Genomic DNA, 23416 nt, shown 5'->3' on the forward strand with positions numbered 1-23416 from the left:
TACTATTTCTGCTTTTTAGCAGAAATACTGTAATTTTGCATAAATACTATGATTTGGGATAAATACTATGATTTGGCAGATATACTATATTCAGCACATAAACTATAACATAACAGACATTCCTGCACTTAGTAGTAATCTCATAACATAAAATAAATATTATGGTTCTGTCCCCAAACCATGATTTGGCACAAATACCATGATTTTTCAAAATACTATGATTTAGCAGAAATACTATTATGGAGCAGTAATACTTTAACATGGGAGAAATATTGATATACACACACACATACACATAGAGCAAAGTGTACAGGGGCTGTTAAGAGTCTGGGCTTGGTATATCTAGGTCAGCTAAATTGGCTGCACCTGCTGTAATCAGCACTTACACACACAGACACAGAGACAGCTATGAGTTTTCTGCAGTGTATTTCTCACATTCAGGATTCCCCTCGAACAAATGGCCATAATTTCCTAACCGTAGGGGCTAGAACGCTCATTCTGACACCGATTTGTTCAGAAGAGATGGGGAAAACTTCAGGCCTTCATAATTCAGAGATAAAATATAAATTATTGAAGATATATGACTTGTAATACACTGTAACTGAGTAGAGGCGAAGCAAAACTGCCTTGACTTGCCCTCAAACAACGTTTTGTAACTCTAAATCTATATGGAGCATCAAAATCATTCTTTCACCAGAAGAAACAGCAGGCTTTGGTGAACAGTCATGGAAATTTTCAGGTCTCTGTTGAAATCAATCAAAAAGATATGACGAGAGAAAAAAGTGCCTCATTTCCAGAGTTTGAAATCTGAAGAAATCTGAGCGAGGGAAAATTTCCTACCCTCAAACAAGTGTAATTCATGGCCAAACGGTAATAGGTGAGGAAAAAATTCTTGAATTGTGAGCATCAGGATGTCTGAAGATATATTGGCACAAGCGTGATGTCTCAACTTTGTTTCGTTAAGGAGATATGACGATTTGAAAATGCCTCTCATTAGAGAATTCCAGCGCTGATTTTGAAGAAACTCTCCATTGAGTTTCTATGGAGAGTTTTGAGACTTTATGTTACTCTGAGGAGATTTGCAAAAATCTATAACTCCCACAACAATGATAGTGACATTTTCTGAAAGCCAGCAAAAATACCTACGTTTTGATGTATAATTTGTGGGGGTTGAGTGGAAATTGAGCGAGTAGCAAGAAGTTGTTCAGACATGAAGAGAAAATTCAGAAAGGACGAGTGCACACTCTGAGTTAATTGCATAGCAACCATAACAACGCATGTATTTTCTGAAAAATCACAATTTTGCCACTGAAAACTTAAAGAGGTATAAAATTAAAACGGTAGAAGATCTGAAAAAGCTGAATCATTCAGGAATAGCCCAATAGTCTGAGAACATTTTAAAGTTTGAATGGAGTTTCTAGGTGAAAGTATGACAAAGTAGTTAAGTTTCAAAAACAAGCAAGTTTTAGCAGAATTGTAGAAGTTTTCCATTCATTTCAAAGGGACAAATTAAAGGAAAAAAGTGTAATATTTTAAAAAGTATAATAGTAATAAACACCAAAAGTCATAGCACACATTAGCAGAAAGAGCAGAACAGTATAGAGTTTGAACGGAGAAAATCGGCTGAAAACTGAGGCAGTAGATAGACGGCAAAAAACGTACGGAAGTCCTAAGAATAACTAGAAAAATTTGCATTTCCTGCGAAAATGCTGTGTGGATGCCTTAACGCTGAAGCTGTCTGCTGAAAAGCTGAAAAAGATGAAAAGTTGCAAAAAGTTGTATGGTGGTGGAAAAAAACATGTCGCCCTGAGCAGGATTCGAACCTGGCCCTCCTGCTCTCAAGGTAGCTACTCATCTCACTGAGCTAAACTCATTCTCTCAAAAAACAGGAGGAGAGACCGACAATTCTGCTAAAATGAGCAAAAGCTGCTGAGAATTGTGCTGAGAAGAGGTGAAAAGGCTGAAAATTTTGCAGAAAACAGGTAAATCAGCAGAATTTCTGCAGAAAAGAGGTAAAGAAGCAGAAACTTGCGCTGAAAAGAGATGAATCAGCAGAATTTCTGCTCAAAGGTGGCTATTCATTTCCCTGAGCCAAAGTCACTCTTACAAAGAAGAGGTAGAGAGACGGACAATTCTGCTGAAATGAGCAGAAGCTGATAAGAGGTGAAAAGGCTGAAAATTTTGCAGAAAAGAGGTGAATCAGCAGAATTTCTGCAGAAAAGAGGCAAAGAAGCAGAAACTTGCGCTGAAAAAGAGATGAATCAGCAGAGTTTCTGCTGAAAAGAGGTTTTTTTTTTCTGAAAACAGCCCAAATCATCTCACTGAGCTAAAACACAGCTCACTCCAGGGAGCAAAATCAGTGACCACATTGATAATGTGTTCCATTCATTTCAATGGTCAAAAGTCATAGCACACATTAGCAGAAATAGCAGAATTTTTTAAAGTCTGAACATAGTATTTATACTATAACATAGTATTTCTTCTAAATCATAATATTTGAACCAAATGATAGTATTTCTGCCAAATCACAGTATTTCTGGTAAATCACAGTGTTTGTGCCAAATCACAGTATTTGTACCAAATCATACCACTTGTGACAAATCATAGTGTTAGCTGAATCTGTGCTAAAACACAGTATTATTAGTATTTATACTAAATAATATTTTTCTTACAAATCATAGCATTTGTGCTGAACCATAGAAAATTCTGCCAAATCATAGTATTTGAACCAAATCATACAATTTGTGCTGAAACATTGATTTATGTATGATTTATGATTTAGCAGAAACACTGGGACTTGGTAGAAATACTATGATTTACATGAAATACTTTGACTTAGAAGAAATACTATAATCTAGCAAAAAGTACTACAGCATAAATTCAGAAATTCTATCATTGAGCAAAATTACTAGGATTTAGCAGAAATACTATGATTTGGCACAAATACTATGTTTTAGCACAAAAAATATGTTTTGGCTCAAAAACTTTTATTTTGCAGTTATACTATGATTTGGAAGAAAAACTATGCTTTGGAAGAAATACTATGCTTTGGAACAAATACCATGATTTGGCAGAAATACTATGAGCAGTAATAATATAACATAGCAGAAATACTATTATTTGGGTGAATGCTATTGTTTGGCACAAACACTATGATTTAGCACTGTACAGAATGGTGTACGTCAGTTTAATGCTGGGTGGTGCTGCAATAGTAGCTATCCTCGGTCAGAAGGAGAGGCTGGCATCCAGGGATTAGATTACCACAGGTGGAGTTTATTGGCAGTCAGATGGATGTTACAGGAGATATGGCATACAGTAGGAGGATGTGGAGGGTGATATGGTGTGGTTTCTATGATTGAGAACAGGGTATACATTACAACATGAATACGGATTAAAGATTAAAGAAACTGGCAACAAATTCCTCCACTACAAACCAGTCTGATACCACTTCTTGCAGTGTTCACATTTACTAAGGCACTACCCAAAAGGCGTCACAAGAGGGCACTCCAACACAAGAGATGACCTATGTACACTGATGCACTTAGTAACAGTCAGCCTCCTACTTAGCCACCACGTAATACAGCGATATTACAGTGTACAAATTCACATAAATATGATTTGGCAGAAATACTAAACTTTGGCACAATACTATAATTGAGTACAAGTACTCTAAGATAACAGAAATACTATGATTTAGCAGAAATACAATGTTTTGCAGAAACACTGTAATTTCACTCAAATACTATGAGATAGCAGTAATAGTATGATTTGGCAGAAATGCTACGTTTTAGTACAAATACTATGACAAAGCAGAAATACTATGACTTAGAAGTAATACTATCACAAAAGGGATTCCTCAAAATACTATGAAATTGCAGTAATTCTATGATTTGGCAGAAATACAGTACTTCATACAAATACAATGCTTTGGTACAAATACTATATTTTGGTTTGAATACTATGATTTGCAACAAATACTATGATTTGGCACGAGTAGTATGATTTAGTACAAATACTACAATTGGCAGAAATACTGTGACTTAGTAGTAATACTATAACATAACAGATATACTGTTATGTTGCAGACAGTCTGTGTTTCAAACCTAGCCCTCCTGGGCTCAAGGTGGCTACTCATCTCACTGTGCCAAACTGACTCTCACAAGGAAGGAGATGGAGAGACTGACAATTATGGTGAAATGAGCAGAAGCTGCTGAGAATTGTGCTCATAAGAGGTAAAAGGGCTGAAAATTTTGCAGAAAAGAGGTAAATCAGCAGAATTTCTGCAGAAAAGAGGAAAGAAGCAGAACATTGCACTGAAAAGAGGTGAATGAGCAGAATTTCTGCTGAAAAGAGGCAGAACAACCTGGTTCTGCTCAAATTCACCAATCAGAAGTACTGCTTCTGTCTGCTTCATCAGGCTGTTTACTTGTATGTATTTCTGCCATGTGGTGTTGACAAGAATCTGAGGTCCATATTAGAAAAGCTGCTAAAATCATAAAACTTTGCAGAATTGTAATAAATTAGCAATATAAATTACAGGTCTGTGATAGTGTATAAATTTGTAGTGAAAAAAAAAAACGTGGACCAAGGTGGGATTGAACCCACGACCTTTGAGCTGCAGAGCCGTGTCATTACTGATTGCGCCACCTGGAAAGGGGGTGGCGGTCTGAAAGACAGATACTTGGGCAGTCAGAAAATAGATCGCGTGAGAGGCGAAAACGCCGCTTTTTGGAGTTACAAAACGTCGTGTAACTCAAAAACTAGGAGGGCTAGCAGCATAATTCTTGTACTGGGTGAATCAGCGGACTTTGGTGTATTTTGACTGCGATTTTCATAGCTCGTTCTACCTCCGCCCAGCGGAGATATGACGAGAGAAGAAACGGCTTCATTTCCAGAGTTTGAAGACTGAGAGAAGGACAGATTTCCACCCCTCAAACAAACGTAATTCATTGCTCAACGGTAAGATAATTGTAAAAACTGCTTCCACTGTGAGTGTCAGCAGTGTCTGAAGATATATTGGCACAAGCCTCATGTCCTAACTTTGCTTTGTTCAAGAGATATGGCGATTTTAAAATGCCTCCCGTTACAGAATTTCAGCTCTGAATTTCAAAACCTCCCCATAGACTTTGAATGGGGAGTTGTCAGACCTTGTGTCACTCCGAGGCACATTGCGAAAAAAACGGTAAATCTCACAATAAAGATAGTGACATTGTCTGAAAGCCAGCAAAAATACCTACGTTTTGATGTATAATTTGTGGGGTTGAGTGGAAATTGAGTCAGTAGCAAGAAGTTGTTTAGACATGAAGAGAAAATTCAGAACGGACCAGCACTCACTCTGACTTAATTGCATAGCAACCATAGCAACGCATGTATTTTCTGAAAAATCACAATTTTGCAACTGAAAACTTAAAGAGGTATAAAATTAAAACGGTAGAAGATCTGAAAAAGCTGAATCAGACAGGAATAGCCCAATAGTCTGAGAACATTTTAAAGTTTGAATGGAGTTTCTAGGTGAAAGTATGACAAAGTAGTTACGTTTCAAAAACAAGCAAGTTTTAGCAGAATTGTGGAAGTTTCCCATTCATTTCAATGGGACAAATTAAAGGAAAAAGTGTAATATTTTAAAAAGTATAACAGTAATAAACACCAAAAGTCATAGCCGGCATTAGCAGAAAGAGCAGAACAGTTTAGAGTTTGAACGGAGAAAATCGGCTGAAAACTGAGGGAGTAGATAAGTGCCAAAAGTGTAACGGAAGCAACTAGGGGAATAATAATAAAGAAGAAAGAGAAACAGGAAAACACTAGAAAAATTTGCATTTCCTGCGAAAATGCTGTGTGGATGCCTTAACGCTGAAGCTGTCTGCTGAAAAGCTGAAAAAGATGAAAAGTTGCAAAAAGTTGTATGGTGGTGAAAAAAGAATGTCACCCTGAGCAGGATTCGAACCTGGCCCTACCAGGTGCAAAGCAGCTACTCATCTCACTGTGCCAAATTCACTCTCACAAGATAAGAGATGGAGAGACTGACAATTATGGTGAAATGAGCAGAAACTGCTGAGAATTGCGCTGATGAGAGGTGAAATGGTTGAAAATTTTGCAGAAAAGAGGTGAAAAAGCAGAAAATTGCAATAAAAAGAGATGAATCAGCAGAATTTCTGCTCAAAAGAGTTTTTTCTGAAAACAGCTGAGATCTGTGCTAATAAGAGGTGAAAAGGGTGAAAATTTTGCAGAAGAGGTGAATAAGCAGAATTTCGGCTGAAAAGAGGTGAAAATTCTGCTGAAAAGAGTTCAATCAGCAGAATTTCTGCTGAAAAGAGTTCTGCAGAACTTTTCAGAATTCTGCTGAAAAGATGTTTTTGCTGAAAATAGCTGAAAAAGCTGGGATTTGTGCTGAAAAGTGGTGAAAAAACTGAAGATTCTGCTGAAAACGGGTTATAAAGCTGAAATTTGTGTTGAAAAGAGTAAAAAGTTTAACTGTTAACTGAAAGAAATGTTGCCATAAGCGGATTTGAACCCGGCCTCCCAGTCTGAGAACGGACGGTCATCTCACTGAGCTAAAACACAGGTCAACCCGGCAAGGAAAATCAGTGAGGCCACTAATAATATGGCAGAAATGGGCAAAAATATTGCAAAAAAAAATTCAATATCTCAAAAAGTATAGGAGTTATGAGCACCAAAAGTCATTGCCGGAAAGAGCAGAAAGAGCAGAATTTTTTAAAGTTTGAATGGCGAAAATCGGTTAAGAACTGAGGGAGTAGTTAAGTGCCAAAAAGTGTACGGAAGCAACTAGAAGAATAATAATAATAAAGAATAAAGAGAAACAGGAAAACAATAGTGTGGAAGCCCTTTAAGGGCATCCACACAATAAAGAGAAACAGGAACTCAATAGTGTGGAAGCCCTTTTAGGGCATCCACACAACTAGAAAAATCTGCATTTCCTGCGAAAATGCTGTGTGGATGCCTTAACGCTGAAGCTGTCTGCTGAAAATGACCGAAAAAGATGAAAAGCTGCTAAAAATTATATGGCAGTAAAGAAACTGAAAAATTCTGCTGAAAAGAGCTGAAGAAGCAGAATTTTTTGCTGAAAAGCGGTGAAAAGGCAAAGATTCTGCTTAAAAGGGGTAAAGAAATTTGTACTGAAAAGAGGTGAAAAAGTTTCTTCTGAAATGACCAGAAGATACTGAGACTTGTACTGATAAGAGGTGAAAGGCTGAAAATTCTGCTTAAAATAGGTGAATCAGCAGAATTTCTACTGAAAACAGGTAAAGAAGTAGAAAGTTGCACTGAAAACAGGTGAAAAAGCAGAATTTCTGCTAAAAACAGATTTCTGCTGAAAACACCTGAAAAAGCCGGATTTGTGTTGAAAAGGGGTGACGAAACTCACAATTCTGCTGAAGCGGGTGAAGAAGAGGTGTTGTGGTCTTGAGAAGAGTTAAATAAGTTGAACTGATATGTTTGGGTACAAATACTATGATTTGGCAATAATACTGCGTTTTAGCACAACTACTGAGATTTGATTAAAATATTATGACTTTGTACAAATACAATGTTTTGGCACAAATACCATGATTTAGTTCGAATGCTATGATTTGAAACAAATACTATGATTTGGCAGAAATACTATGATTTATTAGAAATACTATAATTTACCAGAAATACTATGTTTCTGCAAAACACTCTGATTTTGAAAATTACTATGCCTTAGTAATAATACTATAACATAACAGATATACTGTGATTATGCAGACATTCTGTTTTTACACAAATACTATAATATGGCACAAGTACTATGTTTCAGTACAAATACTATGATTTGGCAGGAATAGTATGATTTAGCAGAAATACTATGATTGGGTACAAATACTATTAATTGGCAGAAATACTGTGACTTAGTAGCAATACTATAACATAACAGATATACTGTGATTATGCAGACATTCTGTTTTACACAAATACTATAATATGGCAGAAATACTATGTTTTAGTACAAATACTATGATTTGCTTTAAATACTACGATTTGGCACATATACTACAGGGAGTGCAGAATTATTAGGCAAGTTTTATTTTGGAGGAATAATTTTATTATTGAACAACAACCATGTTCTTAATGAACCCAAAAACTCATTAATATCAAAGCTGAATGTTTTTGGAAGTAGTTTTTAGTTTGTTTTAGTTTTAGCTATTTTAGGGGATATCTGTGTGTCCAGGTGACTATTACTGTGCATAATTATTAGGCAACTTAACAAAAACAAATATATACCCATTTCAATTATTTATTTTACCAGTGAAACCAATATAACATCTCCACATTCACAAATATACATTTCTGACATTCAAAAACAAAACAAAAACAAATCAGCGACCAATATAGCCACCTTTCTTTGCAAGGACACTCAAAAGCCTACCATCCATGGATTCTGTCAGTGTTTTGATCTGTTCACCATCAACATTGCGTGCAGCAGCAACCACAGCCTCCCAGACACTGTTCAGAGAGGTGTACTGTTTTCCCTCCTTGTAAATCTCACATTTGATGATGGACCACAGGTTCTCAATGGGGTTCAGATCAGGTGAACAAGGAGGCCATGTCATTAGTTTTCTTCTTTTATACCCTTTCTTGCCAGCCACGCTGTGGAGTACTTGGACGCGTGTGTGATGGAGCATTGTCCTGCATGAAAATCATGTTTTTCTTGAAGGATGCAGACTTCTTCCTGTACCACTGCTTGAAGAAGGTGTCTTCCAGAAACTGGCAGTAGGACTGGGAGTTCAGCTTGACTCCATCCTCAACCCGAAAAAGCCCCACAAGCTCATCTTTGATGATACCAGCCCAAACCAGTACTCCACCTCCACCTTGCTGGCGTCTGAGTCGGACTGGAGCTCTCTGCCCTTTACCAATCCAGCCACGGGCCCATCCATCTGGCCCATCAAGACTCACTCTCATTTCATCAGTCCATAAAACCTTAGAAAAATCAGTCTTGAGATATTTCTTGGCCCAGTCTTGACGTTTCAGCTTGTGTGTCTTGTTCAGTGGTGGTCGTCTTTCAGCCTTTCTTACCTTGGCCATGTCTCTGAGTATTGCACACCTTGTGCTTTTGGGCACCCAGTGATGTTGCAGCTCTGAAATATGGCCAAACTGGTGGCAAGTGGCATCTTGGCAGCTGCACGCTTGACTTTTCTCAGTTCATGGGCAGTTATTTTGCGCCTTGGTTTTTCCACACGCTTCTTGCGACCCTGTTGACTATTTTGAATGAAACGCTTGATTGTTCGATGATCACGCTTCAGAAGCTTTGCAATTTTAAGACTGCTGCATCCCTCTGCAAGATATCTCACTATTTTTGACTTTTCTGAGCCTGTCAAGTCCTTCTTTTGACCCATTTTGCCAAAGGAAAGGAAGTTGCCTAATAATTATGCACACCTGATATAGGGTGTTGATGTCATTAGACCACACCCTTCTCATTACAGAGATGCACATCACCTAATATGCTTAATTGGTAGTAGGCTTTCGAGCCTATACAGCTTGGAGTGAGACAACATGCATGAAGAGGATGATGTGGACAAAATACTCATTTGCCTAATAATTCTGCACTCCCTGTATATTCAGCACATATAATTTAACATATGATTTAGAAGAAATACTATGACTCCATACAAATACGATGCTTTGGCACAAATACTATGATTTGCTATAAATACTATGATTTGGCACATATACTATGATTTGCTATAAATACTATGATTTGGCACATATACTATATTCAGCAGATATACTATAACATAACAGATATACTGTGATTATGCAGACATTCTGTTTTTACACAAATACTATAATATGGCAGAAATACTATGATTCGGCACAAGTACTATGATTTAGTACAAATACTATGATTGGGCAGAAATACTATGTTTCAGTACAAATACTATGATTTGGCAGGAATAGTATGATTTAGCAGAAATACTATGATTGGGTACAAATACTACAAAATACTACAAATACCTGAAAACAGGTGAAGAAGCACAAATTTTTGCTGAAAAGTGGTGAAAAGAAATTTTGCCATGAGCAGGATTTGAACCTGGCCTCCTGGTCTCAAGGAAGCTACTCATCTCACTGAGCCAAACTCATTCTCTCAAAGAAGAGGTGGATAGACTGACAATTCTGCTGAAATCAGCAGAAGCTGCTGAGAATTGTGCTGATAAGAGGCGAAAAGGATGAAAATTTTGCAGAAAAGAGGTGAATCAGCAGAATTTCTGCAGAAAAGAGGCAAAGAAGCAGAACGTTGTGCTGAAAGAGGTGAATCAGCAGAGTTTCTGCTGAAAGAGTTTTTTTTCTGAAAACAGCCCAAAAAGCTGGAATTTGTGCTGAAAAGGGGTGAAAAAAATGAAAATTTTGCTGAAAAGGGGTGAAGAAGCTAAAGTATACCAAATCAAAGTATTTGTGCCAAAACATAGTATTTCTGCCATATTGTGGTATTTGTGCCACAAAAGTTACTACATTACAACATGAATACGGATTAAAGATGAAAGAAACTGGCAACAAATTCCTCCACTACAAACCAGTCTGATACCACTTCTTTGCAGTGTTCACGTTTACTAAGGCACTACCCAAAAGGCGCCACAAGAGGGCACTCCAACACAAGAGATGACCTATGTACACTGATGCACTTAGTAACAGTCAGCCTCCTACTTAGCCACTACGTAATACAGCGATATTACAGTGTACAAATTCACATAAATTTGTAGGGGGAACAAAACAAAGCAGGAACAAGCCTAAAACAATAAAATAACTGGGCTGCCATAGCTATTGCTAACTAGCACATACGCTAAAGGTAACTAAAACCAATACACACAAGTAGCAGGGTAAACATCTTAAGCATGGAACATTAACTCACGTTTATGTGACACACACCATCCCCAACAAATACAGGATGGGCTATTTGCTCCCCTTCCCAGCAGCTCTCTCCTCAATCGTTAGCCCAGGAACGAAGGAAGACCATCTAGCTCAGAAGTCCCATGAATTCCCTCACTGCTCAGAGGCTGCTGGGTAATGTAGCTCACAATAACACAGGTTTTTCTACAAGCACAAATACTATAACATAGCAGAAGTACTGTGATTTTGTTGAAATACTATGCTTTAGGACAAATAGTATGATTTGGCAGAAATACTATGTTTTAGGACATATAGCTACTATGATTTGGCTCAAATACTATGATATAGCAGCAATACTATGTTTTGGCACAAATACTATAATTGAGTGCAAGTACTTTAAGATAACAGAAATACTATGATATAGCCGTAATACTATGATTTGGCAGAACATAACAGAAATTCTACGACTTAGTAGTAATACTATAACATAACAGAAATATTAACTGGGCACAAATACTAATAATTTTGCACAAGTACCATGTTTTGGCAAAATCCCATAATTTGGCACAAATACTATGATTTGGCAGACACTATGATTTAGCAGAGATAATATGATTTGGCAGAAATACTAAACTTTGGCACAAATACTATAATTGAGTACTTTAAGATGAGAGAAATACTATGATTTAGCAGAAATACTATGTTTCAGTACAAATACTATGACAAAGCAGAAATACTACGACTTAGAAGTAATACTATAACAAAAGGGATTCCTCAAAATACTATGAAATTGCAGTAATTCTATGATTTGGCAGAAATACTGTACTTTGTACAAATACAATGCTTTGGTACAAATACTATATTTTGATTTGAATACTATGATTTGGCACTAGTAGTATGATTTAGTACAAATACTACGAATTGGCAGAAATACTGTGACTTAGTAGTAATACTATAACATAACAGATATACGGTGATGTTGAAGACATAGTATGTTTTGCACATATGCTACGATTTCGCTCAAATACTGTGAAATTGCAGTAATACTATGGTTTTGAAGGAATACTATGATTTGGTAGAAATACTATGCCTTAGTAGTAATACTATAACATAACAGATATACTATGATTTTGCAGACAGTCTATGTTTTTTGCACAACTAGCACAATGTGGCAGAAATACTATGATTTGGCACAAGTACTATGATTTAGTAGAAATACTCTTATTGGCACAAATACTATGTTTCAGTACAAATACTATGATTTGGCAATAATACTGCGTTTTAGCACAACTACTGAGATTTGATTGAAATACTATGATTTAGAAGAAATACTATGACTTCGTACAAATACTACTATGTTTTGGTTCGAATACTATGATTTGCAAAAATATTATGATTTGGCACAAGTACCATGATTTAGTACAAATACTACGAATTGGCAGAAATACTGTGACTTACTAGTAATACTTTAACATAACAGATATACTGTGATTTAGCAGACATAGTATGTTTTTGCACATATACTACGATTTTGCTCAAATACTATGAAATTGCAGTAATAATATGATTTTGAAGGAATACCATGATTAGGTAGAAATACTGTCTTAGTAGTAATACTATGACATAACAGATATACTGTGATTTAGCAGACATAGTATGTTTTTGCACAGATACTACGATTTCACTCAAATACTATGAAATTGCAGTAATACTATGATTTTGAAGGAATACTTTGATTTGGTAGAAATACTATGCCTTAGTAGTAATACTATAACATAACAGATATACTATGATTTTGCAGACATAGTATGTTTTTGCACAAATACTACAATTTGGCAAGAAATACTATGTTTGGGCACAAATACTATGATTTGCTATAAATACTATGATTTGGCACATATACTATAATCAGCAGATATACTATAACATAACAGAAATTCTGCGACTTAGTAGTAATACTATAACATAACAGATATACTGTGATTTTGCAGACATAGTATGTTTTGCACAAATACTACAATTTGGCAAGAAATACTATGTTTGGGCACAAATACTATGATTTGCTATAAATACTATGATTTGGCACATATACTATAATCAGCAGATATACTATAACATAACAGAAATTCTACGACTTAGTAGTAATACTATAACATAACAGAAATTTTAATTGGGCAGAAATAACATGATTTGGCACAAATACCATGATTTGGCAAAAAATACCATGATTTGGCGCAAATACAATGACATGGCAGAAATACTATGATTGGGTACAAATACTATGATTTGGCACAAATACTATGATTTAGCAGAAATAGTATGTTTTAACATAAATAATATCTTTTGACAGAAATTTCTGCTAAAGGTACTATTTCTACTTTTTAGCAGAAATACTGTAATTTTGCATAAATACTATGATTTGGGATAAATACTATGATTTCCCAGAATTACTATGATTGAGCAGAAGTACTAAGATGTAGTAGAAGTACTTTGATTTAGCAGAAATACTATTATGGAGGAGTAATACTTTAACATGGGAGAAATACTGATACACACACACATACACAGAGCGCAAAGGGAACAGTGGCTGTTAAGAGTCTGGGCTTGGTATATCTAGGTCAGCTAAATTAGCTGCACCTGCTCTAATCAGCCCTTACACACACAGACACAGAGAGAGCTCTGAGTTTTCTTTAGTGTATTTCTCACATTCAGGATTCCCCTCGAACAAATGGCCATAATTTCCTAACCGTAGGGGCTAGAACGCTCATTCTGACACCGTTTTGTTCAGAAGAGATGGGAAATCTCCAGGTCTTCATAATTCAGAGATAAAATATAAATTATTAAAGCTATATGACTTGTAACACACTGCAACTGAGAAGAGGCGAAGCAAAACTGCCTTGACTTGCCCTCAAACAACGTTGTGTAACTCTAGATCTCTATGGAGCATCAAAATCATTCTTTCACCGTAAGAAACAGCAGGCTTTGGTGAACAGTCATGGAAATTTTCAGGGCTCTGTTGAAATCCATCAAAAGATATGACGAGAGAAAAAGTGCCTCATTTCCAGACTTTGAAATCTGAAGAGATCTGAGCGAGAGACAAATTTCCTATCCTCAAACAAATGTAATTCATGGCCAAACGGTAATAGGTGAGGAAAATACTCTTGAATTGTGAGCATCAGGAGAGTCTGAAGATATATTGGCACAAGCGTCATGTCTCAACTTTGTTTCGTTAAGGAGATATGACGATTTGAAAATGCCTCTCATTAGAAAAATTCAGCGGTGATTTTGAACAAGCTCTCCATTGACTTTCTATGGAGAGTTGTCAGACCTTGTGTTGCTCTGAGGAAATTTGCAAAAAATCTGTAAATCCCACAACAATGATAGTGACATTTTCTGAACGCCAGCAAAAATACCTACGTTTTGATGTATAATTTGTGGGGTTGAGTGGAAATTGAGCGAGTAGCAAGAAGTTGTTCAGACATGAAGAGAAAATTCGAACAGACCAGCCCTCACTCTGAGTTAATTGCATAGCAACCATAGCAACGCATGTATTTTCTGAAAAATCACAATTTTGCAACTGAAAACTTAAAGAGGCATAAAATTAAAACGGTAGAAGATCTGAAACAGCTGAATCAGACAGGAATAGCCCAATAATCTGAGAACATTTTAAAGTTTGAATGGAGTTTCTAGGTGAAAGTATAAGGAAGTAGTTAAGTTTCAAAAACAAGCAAGTTTTAGCAGAATTGTGGAAGTTTCCCATTCATTTCAATGGGACAAATTAAAGGAAAAAGTGTAATATTTTAAAAGTATAATAGTAATAAACACCAAAAGTCATAGCACCCATAAGCAGAAAGAGCAGAACAGTATAGAGTTTGAACGGAGAAAATCGGCTGAAAACTGAGGGAGTAGATAAAGTCCAAAAAACGTACGGAAGCAACTTGAAAAAGAAAAATAAAGAATAAAGAGAAACAGGAACTCAATAGTGTGGAAGCCCTTTGAGGGCATCCACACAATAAAGAATAAAGAGAAACAGGAACTCAATAGTGTGGAAGCCCTTTGAGGGCATCCACACAATAAAGATTAGAAGAACAATACTGTGAATGCTTTTACAAGCATTCACACTAATAATAAAGATTAGAAGAACAATACTGTGAATGCTTTTACAAGCATTCACACTAATAAAGAATAAAGAGAAACAGGAACTCAATAGTGTGGATGCCTCCAGCATCCACACAATAATAATAAATCCGACGAATAGTAATATGTGCGCCTCTTGGCATAGGCACACATAATAATAATAATAAATCCGAGGAATAGTAATATGTGTGCCTCTTGGCATAGGCACCTTTTCATTCAGTTGGAAAAAAAAGAAAGAGCTGAAAAAGGCACAGATAGACCTCAAACTGCCAGACCACTCCTTAAAGACTGAATGTCCAACCAGATGGGGATCTAGGCAGGCCGTGGTTTCCAGAGTCCTCGAGCAGCAGAAGGCCATTGCCCATGTCCTCTCCCAAGACAAAGGAACCAGGCACCTCATCCCCTCATGGCAGGACATTGATGTCCTTGAGGCCATCAACAAGACCCTGGGACCTCTGGTTGAATTCACTGATGCACTTTCTGGAGAGAAATATGTGAGTGTGTCTTTTATAAAACCAACACTCCACCTATTTAACAACTCGATCTTGGCTGAGCAAGGTGATGACGCAGACCTCTCAAAATGCATCAAGAGGAGAATACTGGAGTACCTAAATGAAAAGTACGGTGACTCACCAACACAAGAGTTGCTTGACATGGCCACTGTCCTGGACCCAAGGTTCAAACTGAGATATGTAAGCGAGGTCAGCCAAGAGACAATAAAAGCCAGACTGACAATGGAAATGAAGTCCATCATGGTATTTATAAAGATACTAAACATTAATTTTAATACAAAATTAAACAAACATTTGACAGTGAATACATTTTTATATATATCTCTCTATGTCTCGAGAGAGAGAGAGATGTATAGTATTATTTATAGTAATTATTTAGGGATTGTATTTTAGAATGCCAAACCTGAGACAGATAAAACTGGTTCCTCATTCTGTGTTGCTGTCATTTTATGTTTGTCCCCTTAAAGGAGGCTGCAGTGATGGGGACACCCGTTGGTAACACGGAGGTTGCTGATAACGGTGCATCAAACCAAAAGAAGAGGAAAAAGGGCCTAAGCAGCTTCTTTAAGACCCCTCACAGCACAGCTCCAGGTGCAGAACATGCTCTTCAACTGGACCAGGCCATGTCACGATCCTGGGTCTTATGACCCAGTGTTTTGAGTTTAGTTTATTTGGATGTTTATATGATTAAGCTCATGAGTTTTTTTAGTTCTTTGTTATTAGATTCCCCTTGTGTCTTCCAACCCCTGTTAAGTCTCCCCTGCTCTTCATGTGTTTCATGTCTGTGTCTTACATTGTCAAGTTCTGGTTGTCATGTCTGCGTCTCATTATGTTTCCTATTTTATTTTGAAGAGATCTTGTGTTTTTATATTATGGTTTATGTTTTGAGTCCTTTGTTGTACTGTTTCTTGTTTCCCTAGGTTTCAGTTATGATAATCATAGGTTTAGTTCTTTAGCTTTGTAATATGGCTTCCCTGTGTTCCATGTTGTGTCTACAGTGACCTTTTTGTACCATGTTTCAGGTTCCTATGTTCTGTCTCCCCAGTTGCTGTTAAGTTTACATGTCTAGAGTTCAGTCAGTGTGTTTCCTGTTTTACTTTGAAGGTCCGTGTCTCATGTCAGTATTTCTAGTTTTGTTTCCCTTGTCTCGTCCAACCTGATTACTCCCAGCTGCTCTCCTTCTGTGTCTCATTCCCTCGTTATCCCTCTGTGTATTTAAGCCCTGTGTTTCTCTTTGTCAGTGTCGTAGTCTCCCTCATGGCTGTGTTTTCCTGTGTGTCAGTTTATCCATGTCCCAGTTTAGTTTTGTTATGATTTTCATGTCATTCTGCAATAAAGCAGCTTTTTGAGTTTAATTCCTGTGTGGTGAGTTTTGCGTTTGGGTCCTTCTCCTGCCTGCACACAGCTGAAACATGACAAGCCATAGCTTTTGAGCTTCAGGCCTACCTCCAGGCAGGGACCCTGGACACAGAGGAAGACCCACTGGGGTGGTGGAAGCTATCACAGAACCTCTTCCCACGACTCTCCATCCTGGCAAAGAAATATCTTTGCATCCCAGCCACAAGTGCCTCATCAGAAAGGGTCTTCAGCACTGGTGGAAATGTTGTCAACTGCCTGCGTGCATCCCTGAAGCCTGATCATGTCAATAGGCTGGTGTTTTTGGCTAAAAACCTTTGAAAGGTTGCAGGAACCATGTTTTGTTGAGCCATTTTGAGATTGTATGGGACTTGGGCCTACTAGTTTTTATTTTATTTTTTTAAAAGGTACTACTTTCAGTGTTTAATTTTATTTTTGTTCAGGCAGCAACTTTAGTTGACATACCTCAATGTCAGTTTGATGCAATTGTGCATTTTGTGACTACACAGCTTGCCTTGATGTTTGGTTATTTGTATGCATAAATATTATGCAGTAGTTTGAAGTTCACTAAACATTAATGTTTACATTTTTCATTTATTTTTATATTGCAAACATTTGCACGGTTATCAGTATTTGCACACCATTTTATATTATTTTTTGACAATCTTTAAAGCCATTATTCAATACATTGTTACTGTTAAATAAATATCGTCAAATAATCGAGATCTCAATTTCAGTGAAAATGATCGTGATTATCATTTTTGCCATAATCGAGCAGCCCTAGATACTAGATATTATATAATAAATCACATGTGCAGTCATCATCTTAATACAGTTGATTTTTCCCCATTGTTCAGAATACACCTTACACAATCTACCAATTTTTTCCAGCATTGGTCCCATGTTTGCTTTAACCATATCAGCATAGTCAGAGGCAATTTGTATACACGAGTATCTGAGACCATTTGAGGACCACCAAAATTTCCACTGTTTGAATAAAGTATAAGGACACTGTCCTAACATGGGCATTATTCTGCCCATGTCATGTTATGACACATAAACTTATTGCATATAAAATAAGTTTATGATGATTACTGTTCACAGCAACTTTCATGTTGTTTCTCAGCTTTTGTGCCAAAGGTTCTATGGCAATTGTGAACACTCCAGGGCTGAGGGGGCAACCTTGTCTCATGGATCTCTGTGAATAAAATGCGTCCGATATAAACCCATTTGCCAAAACGCAAGCCAAAGCCAAATTTTTCTAATGTCTTAAATAAATAATCCCATTCAACACAGTCAAAGGCTATTTAGCATAGCCCTATTCTTAGTATAAGAATGTAAAGCCTCCTTTTAGCTGAGATTCCTGTGTGGTGATATTTTCATTAGCTGCCTTCTTCATAAAAGGAAGCTAAGGAAAAAATTCTCGTCCTCAAATATTCTTTCGTAGCATCCCACCAGACACCCATTTTTTGTGTCATCTTGGGAAAAAAATGTATGTCATCCCTAATCATTATAGTAAATAACGTGTCTTTAAGTAAGGACACATTCAAACGCCACCAACGACTTTTGGGGGTCTCTCAAATGTTTTTAAGGCATGGAAAAATTGTCCAACTATAACCATGGTGAAATCTGCAAAGCCCAATCAATGCTAAAGCATTAAAGACGCCAGCATAAATTAATAAGAAAGATTCAACAAGCAAACAGGTTTGCTGCAACCTGACAGACAGGGGGAAGAGTCCACCCTGAGAGTGCATCCAGCTCAATGCAACACCCACTCTCACCTTTCTTGGATACCGCTTCTCTCCTTAGCCTACGCAGCTTCTCCAGGGATCTCAGGATGTCCTGCATCCTCTTCACATCCGCCTGCTTCTTCCTAACTTCACAAAGAACAGAGTCTGCAGCCATCTTCAGTTCCTTCTCCTGCAACACAAACACTAATGTTAGCATTTGTAGCTTCATCACTATCATGTCTACAGGAACACCACCACACAGGACGACAGACGCTATGACAGGAACAAGCTGTGGCCATAATGAGCCCTGTTCAGAGTATTTCATTCTGGGCCTCCATACTTGATACAGCCCCTTCACTTCATCCCCTGAAACAAGCTGTTTGGACTTGGAGCACCTCTTGTTTCAGGACCAACCGCTCTTTAAGCTTGCTGCAGTCTGATTGGCTGCCGCTCATAAACACAGTCTTTGAAGCACCATGATCTGAGCCAAAATTGGAACAAACTGTCCCAAACATGCAGTTGGCCTCATAATATGAAACCCTGGCCATGATTACAGCCACGGGAAGTGTAACAGTTAACTCTTTATACACGTGGCTGACAACATCGTTCATACCTTTTTCTTCTCCTCCACTTCCTGCATCAGTTTCATCCTCCATTTGTCTACAGCGGTCTCTTTGAGAGACCTGCGCTCTTCCGCGTCTTTCTGCTCCTTCTTCGCTTCTCTCCTGGCTCTCAGTCTGCGGAGCCTCCTGCAAGCAGCCCGGGACACTTGAGCCTTCAGCTCCCCTAACCGCGAGGTGTCGGCGAGAAGTCTGGCTTTGTCCGCCAGCTCTGCCTTGATGCCTAAAGCCCTTAAATATGAGTGCGTCCACTCACCGTCATCGTGCAGAGAGTGAGTCAGAGTGTGACAAATGTCTTCCAGCCGTGAAATGAGCTGAGCTGCCCCGTACAGAGCCTGTCTGAGGGAGGAGATGGAGCTCAGTTGCGGCGGGTGCTGGCTCTGTAGCCTCCCGCAGCTCTTCTTCCCTGTGGCCTGTAAGAACTGTCTGACCCATTTCGTGTCCTGCCTCCTCTGCCGGGCCACATCATCGTCCGGATCCAGTGTCGCTACCGGGCCGCGGTGCTCCGTGTGGCTGCGGTCTGACGCTAGCTCACGGTCACAGCGGGGAGGGTGAGGCCGTGTTTGGAGTTGCTGGGGGGCTCCGGGGATGCTTCGGAGTGGCACGTTCAGGAGGTGTCCGGGGGGTGGGCAGCCGAAACCGGGCGGGGGCACAGAGGGGTCAAATCCATAAAGCTGGGCTAAAGGTGACCCCGTGAAACCTACACCGAAGGGACAAGCGTCGTAAGCCGGCGGAGGCGTCCACGGTGGAGCCGTGAGGTCCGGCTCCCGCGCTTCGTGAAGCCCGGGGTGACTGTACGGCGAGTGCACATAGCGGCTGTTATATCCCGGAGTGTCTGAGCGGTACGAGCTATCCATGGCCCTGTAACAGTCACCGTATCCTTGTAAAAATCTCAGAACTACACCGCTGATAGGCTAAACAGAACAGTACGCGGTGATTTTCTTCTTCTTCTCCTTCTTCTTCTTCTTCTTCTTCTTCTGTATAGGGTTTACTGGCGGTTGTCAAACAGCAAAATGGTGCATTACCGCCACCAACTGGTGTGGAGTGTGGACCGAAATGACACACACACACAAAAAAAATTTTTTTCAAAGCCTCTCGAACAAATGGGTCTGCCTTAAAAACCAAAATACAGCCTGATAACTTTCACTCATAGAGTTCGTGCGAAACAAACCAATTAAGTCCAACTTCACTTCCATATAGTCCAGCTTTTTGATCAGTTGTCTCCTTTCAATATCATACTTCTGACAATTCAATATAATATGTTCTATTATTTCCTGCTCCCTACTGCAGTCACACTCCCCTGTACAGTGTTTACCTATTAAAAACAATGTGCTATTTAAACCAGTGTGTCCGAATCTCAGTCGAGATATAATTGTCTCCTCTCTCCTGTTTCGGCCTGTACTTCTCATTTCCCCCACCTTCCTTTGGATTTTATAAAACCATCGCCCTTTCCTCTCTTCCTCCCATTGCTTTTTACCACCTTTCCTTCATTTTGTATCGTATTCTACTCTTGAGCTCCGTCCTACTCACACTAATAACCATATCCACCATCGGTCTTCTTGTTGCGACTTTTGCTGCCATATCTGCCATTTCATTTCCCTTAACTCCATGATGCGCTGGTATCCATAAGAATGTGACCATAAGCCCCATCATAACAATTCTGAATAATGTTTGCTGGATCTCTATCAGAATGTCAGGTCTGCATTCTGAGTGACTGTCTTGCAGACTGGCCAGTGAAGAGCTCGAGTCTGAACATACCACAGATCTTAGTGGTTTTGTTTCTTCAATCCACTGGACTGCTAACAATATTGAAACCATTTCACCTGTGTACACTGATAAACCGTCACTGATCCTTTTCCCTACCTTGATATTAAATTCAGGAACTATAAATGCTATCCCACTTTGGTTGGCTGTATTCTTTGATGCATCTGTGTAGATTTTGACATAACTATAATACTGATTAATATATTCCTGTGCTGTATGTGAATTTAAAATAAAACCCCTCTCCTTGTTCTTTTTGTTTAACAATGTGAAATCTACTACTGCATCAGGGAGCATCCATGGTGGTATTGTAGGCAACGGTACTGTTTAGTGATGTTCGATTCGTGAACAAATCGTTCAATACTCGAGAATCACTTTACTGACTCGTGAATCATGATTCACAAGCGCAACTGACTCACTGACTCATCCCTGTTGCTGTTAGCAAGCTAATTCCATTAGTAGAAATATATCTAGCTTATAATTAAAATTGTGGGGGAAAAAACAACAGCCAGTTTCGTAACAAAAACATTTCTGCTCTGAACTGGAAGAAAAAACCCTGAGTAGAAGCTCACATCAAGACAATAGCTCCTTGGTTCACAGTAGCATCGCTCAGCTAGCATGCTAACAGCACATTTGAGTTACTCACCCCCTCCCTTGCTGTGCTGAATCATAGCATAAGCGAATCACTCAGGACTCACTAACCCCTCCTCCTGGCTCACAGCTCAAACGAGTTGAACGAATCACTGACTCGCTCACCCCTCCCTTGCTGTGCTGAATCATAGCGTAAGGCGAATCACTCACTCACCCCCTCCCTCCTGGCTCACAGCTCAAACGAGTTGAACGAATCACTCACTCACTCACCCCCTCCCTTCCTGTTACGAATCACTCACTGGCTGTGTCCGAATTCAGGGGAAGGATGCTTAAAATGCCATATTTGGAGGCAATGACGTCACAGCGACGCGACGAGGACTGTCCGAATTCAAAGAGCACTCAAAATGTGGCGACAAATGTGTCCTACTTTTCCGCTGAATTTGAGGGTTAGTCGTGTCCGAATTCAGGGAAGGATGCGCCAATGCCATATTTGGAGGCAATGGCGTCACGGCGACCCGGCGAAGGCTGTCCGAATTCAAAGAGCACTCAAAATGTGGCAACAAATGCGTCCTACTTTGCCCTGAATTCTAAGGATGGTCCGATGTATCCTTCATGTCCTACTATATCCCAGGATTCAGTGCGGGTCATAGAGGAGATTTGTTTCTGATAACGATGGTGGTCGAAGCAGGAGAGGAAAACACTTTCAAATGTAAGTATATGAAAATCTGGTTGTACAAAAGTTAAATTGTTATAGCGGTCGTTTTGTTCAGCTTTGGGCATCTGCATAGACATGTTTCTTTTCTTTAAAATAACCATAAACCAGCTTGTAAAGGGGTCTCGTGATTTTCATGTATTGCCGCTTACATACAGCTAATTTTGATTTTTGAAATGGTGATATGTTGTGGGGAACAAAGACCAAACGGCTTAATTTATTAAAGCGAGGAGAAAGCGATCACCTCTTCACTGGGGTGAAGAATTGGGCCGCTTCTGGCGTGGATGTACAAGAATAAATCAATGTACACATCGTATTCATATGAGTACGGTCCTATTAACCCTCATGCTGTACAGCAGCGGTCCCCAACCTTTTTGAGCCACAGACCGGTTTATGTCAGACACGGAGCCTTTAAGGTATCGCGGATAAATACAACCACATAAAATGATCCAACCAAGACAAAAACTGTGGTATTTTGTAAATATAATAATAAACGTGAATGTACTGTGTAATTGTGTAACTTTATTAGCAGTGTCCTCCTGAAAATGCGCCAATATTGACAGTAACATCCTCCTCTCTGCCGCTTAATGCTCTCTGGTCGCTATGGTAACGTGTAAATATTTCTTTCAAAATAAAACACACAATTACAACAAGGGAAAGACTCAGGGAAACCGAGTTAACATAAAACCCCTGAAAACCATAAATTTCACACCAGAGCCTTAACTCTCGTGGCCTGTTTTTCAGCAGCGGTCCGTGAGTACCAAACAACTCACGGACCGCTGCTGTACAGAACCTGTGATGTCCAGATGGTGTTCCTCTGGTGTTCTGCTGTGAAAACCTTTGGGCTTAGGGATTAACATAGTTGCCATGGTGTCCTTTCTTCTCTTATTTGTTGTGTGTGATCAGGACAATTCTGGAGAAGATGGGCCTGCAGGGGAAAGTCACCCGCTTGCAGGCCAGAAGACATGAGATAACTTTAAAAAAATACAAAGTACGTATGTGTTTTATCAAGAAGATAATTCTCAAGAACACAAGTTAATAAATGTGCAATTACTAAGAGTTGTTGTGGCGTTTTTATTTGCCTGCTGTCATTTTTGATTTCCTCTGCCTTTAGGATTGCAAGTATCCAGGCTCAGG

The 23416-nt window shown here is 38.8% G+C and overlaps 1 protein-coding gene across 2 annotated transcripts in view; it reads right to left on the minus strand.

Moving 5' to 3' along the window:
* The window catches only part of pdcd7 (programmed cell death 7), a 34962-nt gene extending 14766 nt beyond the window's left edge, over nucleotides 1–20196 (minus strand). For both annotated transcript variants that reach the window (XM_039607846.1, XM_039607847.1), the window contains exons 1-2: nucleotides 19209–20196; nucleotides 18647–18785 (exon numbers count right to left, since the gene is read on the minus strand). In XM_039607846.1, coding sequence (XP_039463780.1) covers nucleotides 18647–18785; nucleotides 19209–20072 — 1003 coding nt within the window. In that variant the 5' untranslated portion in view covers nucleotides 20073–20196. The remainder of the gene's footprint in view (nucleotides 1–18646; nucleotides 18786–19208) is intronic.
* Between the last annotated feature and the right edge of the window lie 3220 nt (nucleotides 20197–23416).

The sequence above is a fragment of the Oreochromis aureus genome, unplaced genomic scaffold (assembly GCF_013358895.1).
Source record: "Oreochromis aureus strain Israel breed Guangdong unplaced genomic scaffold, ZZ_aureus HiC_scaffold_60, whole genome shotgun sequence".
In the NCBI taxonomy this organism is placed as follows: Eukaryota; Metazoa; Chordata; class Actinopteri; order Cichliformes; family Cichlidae; genus Oreochromis; species Oreochromis aureus.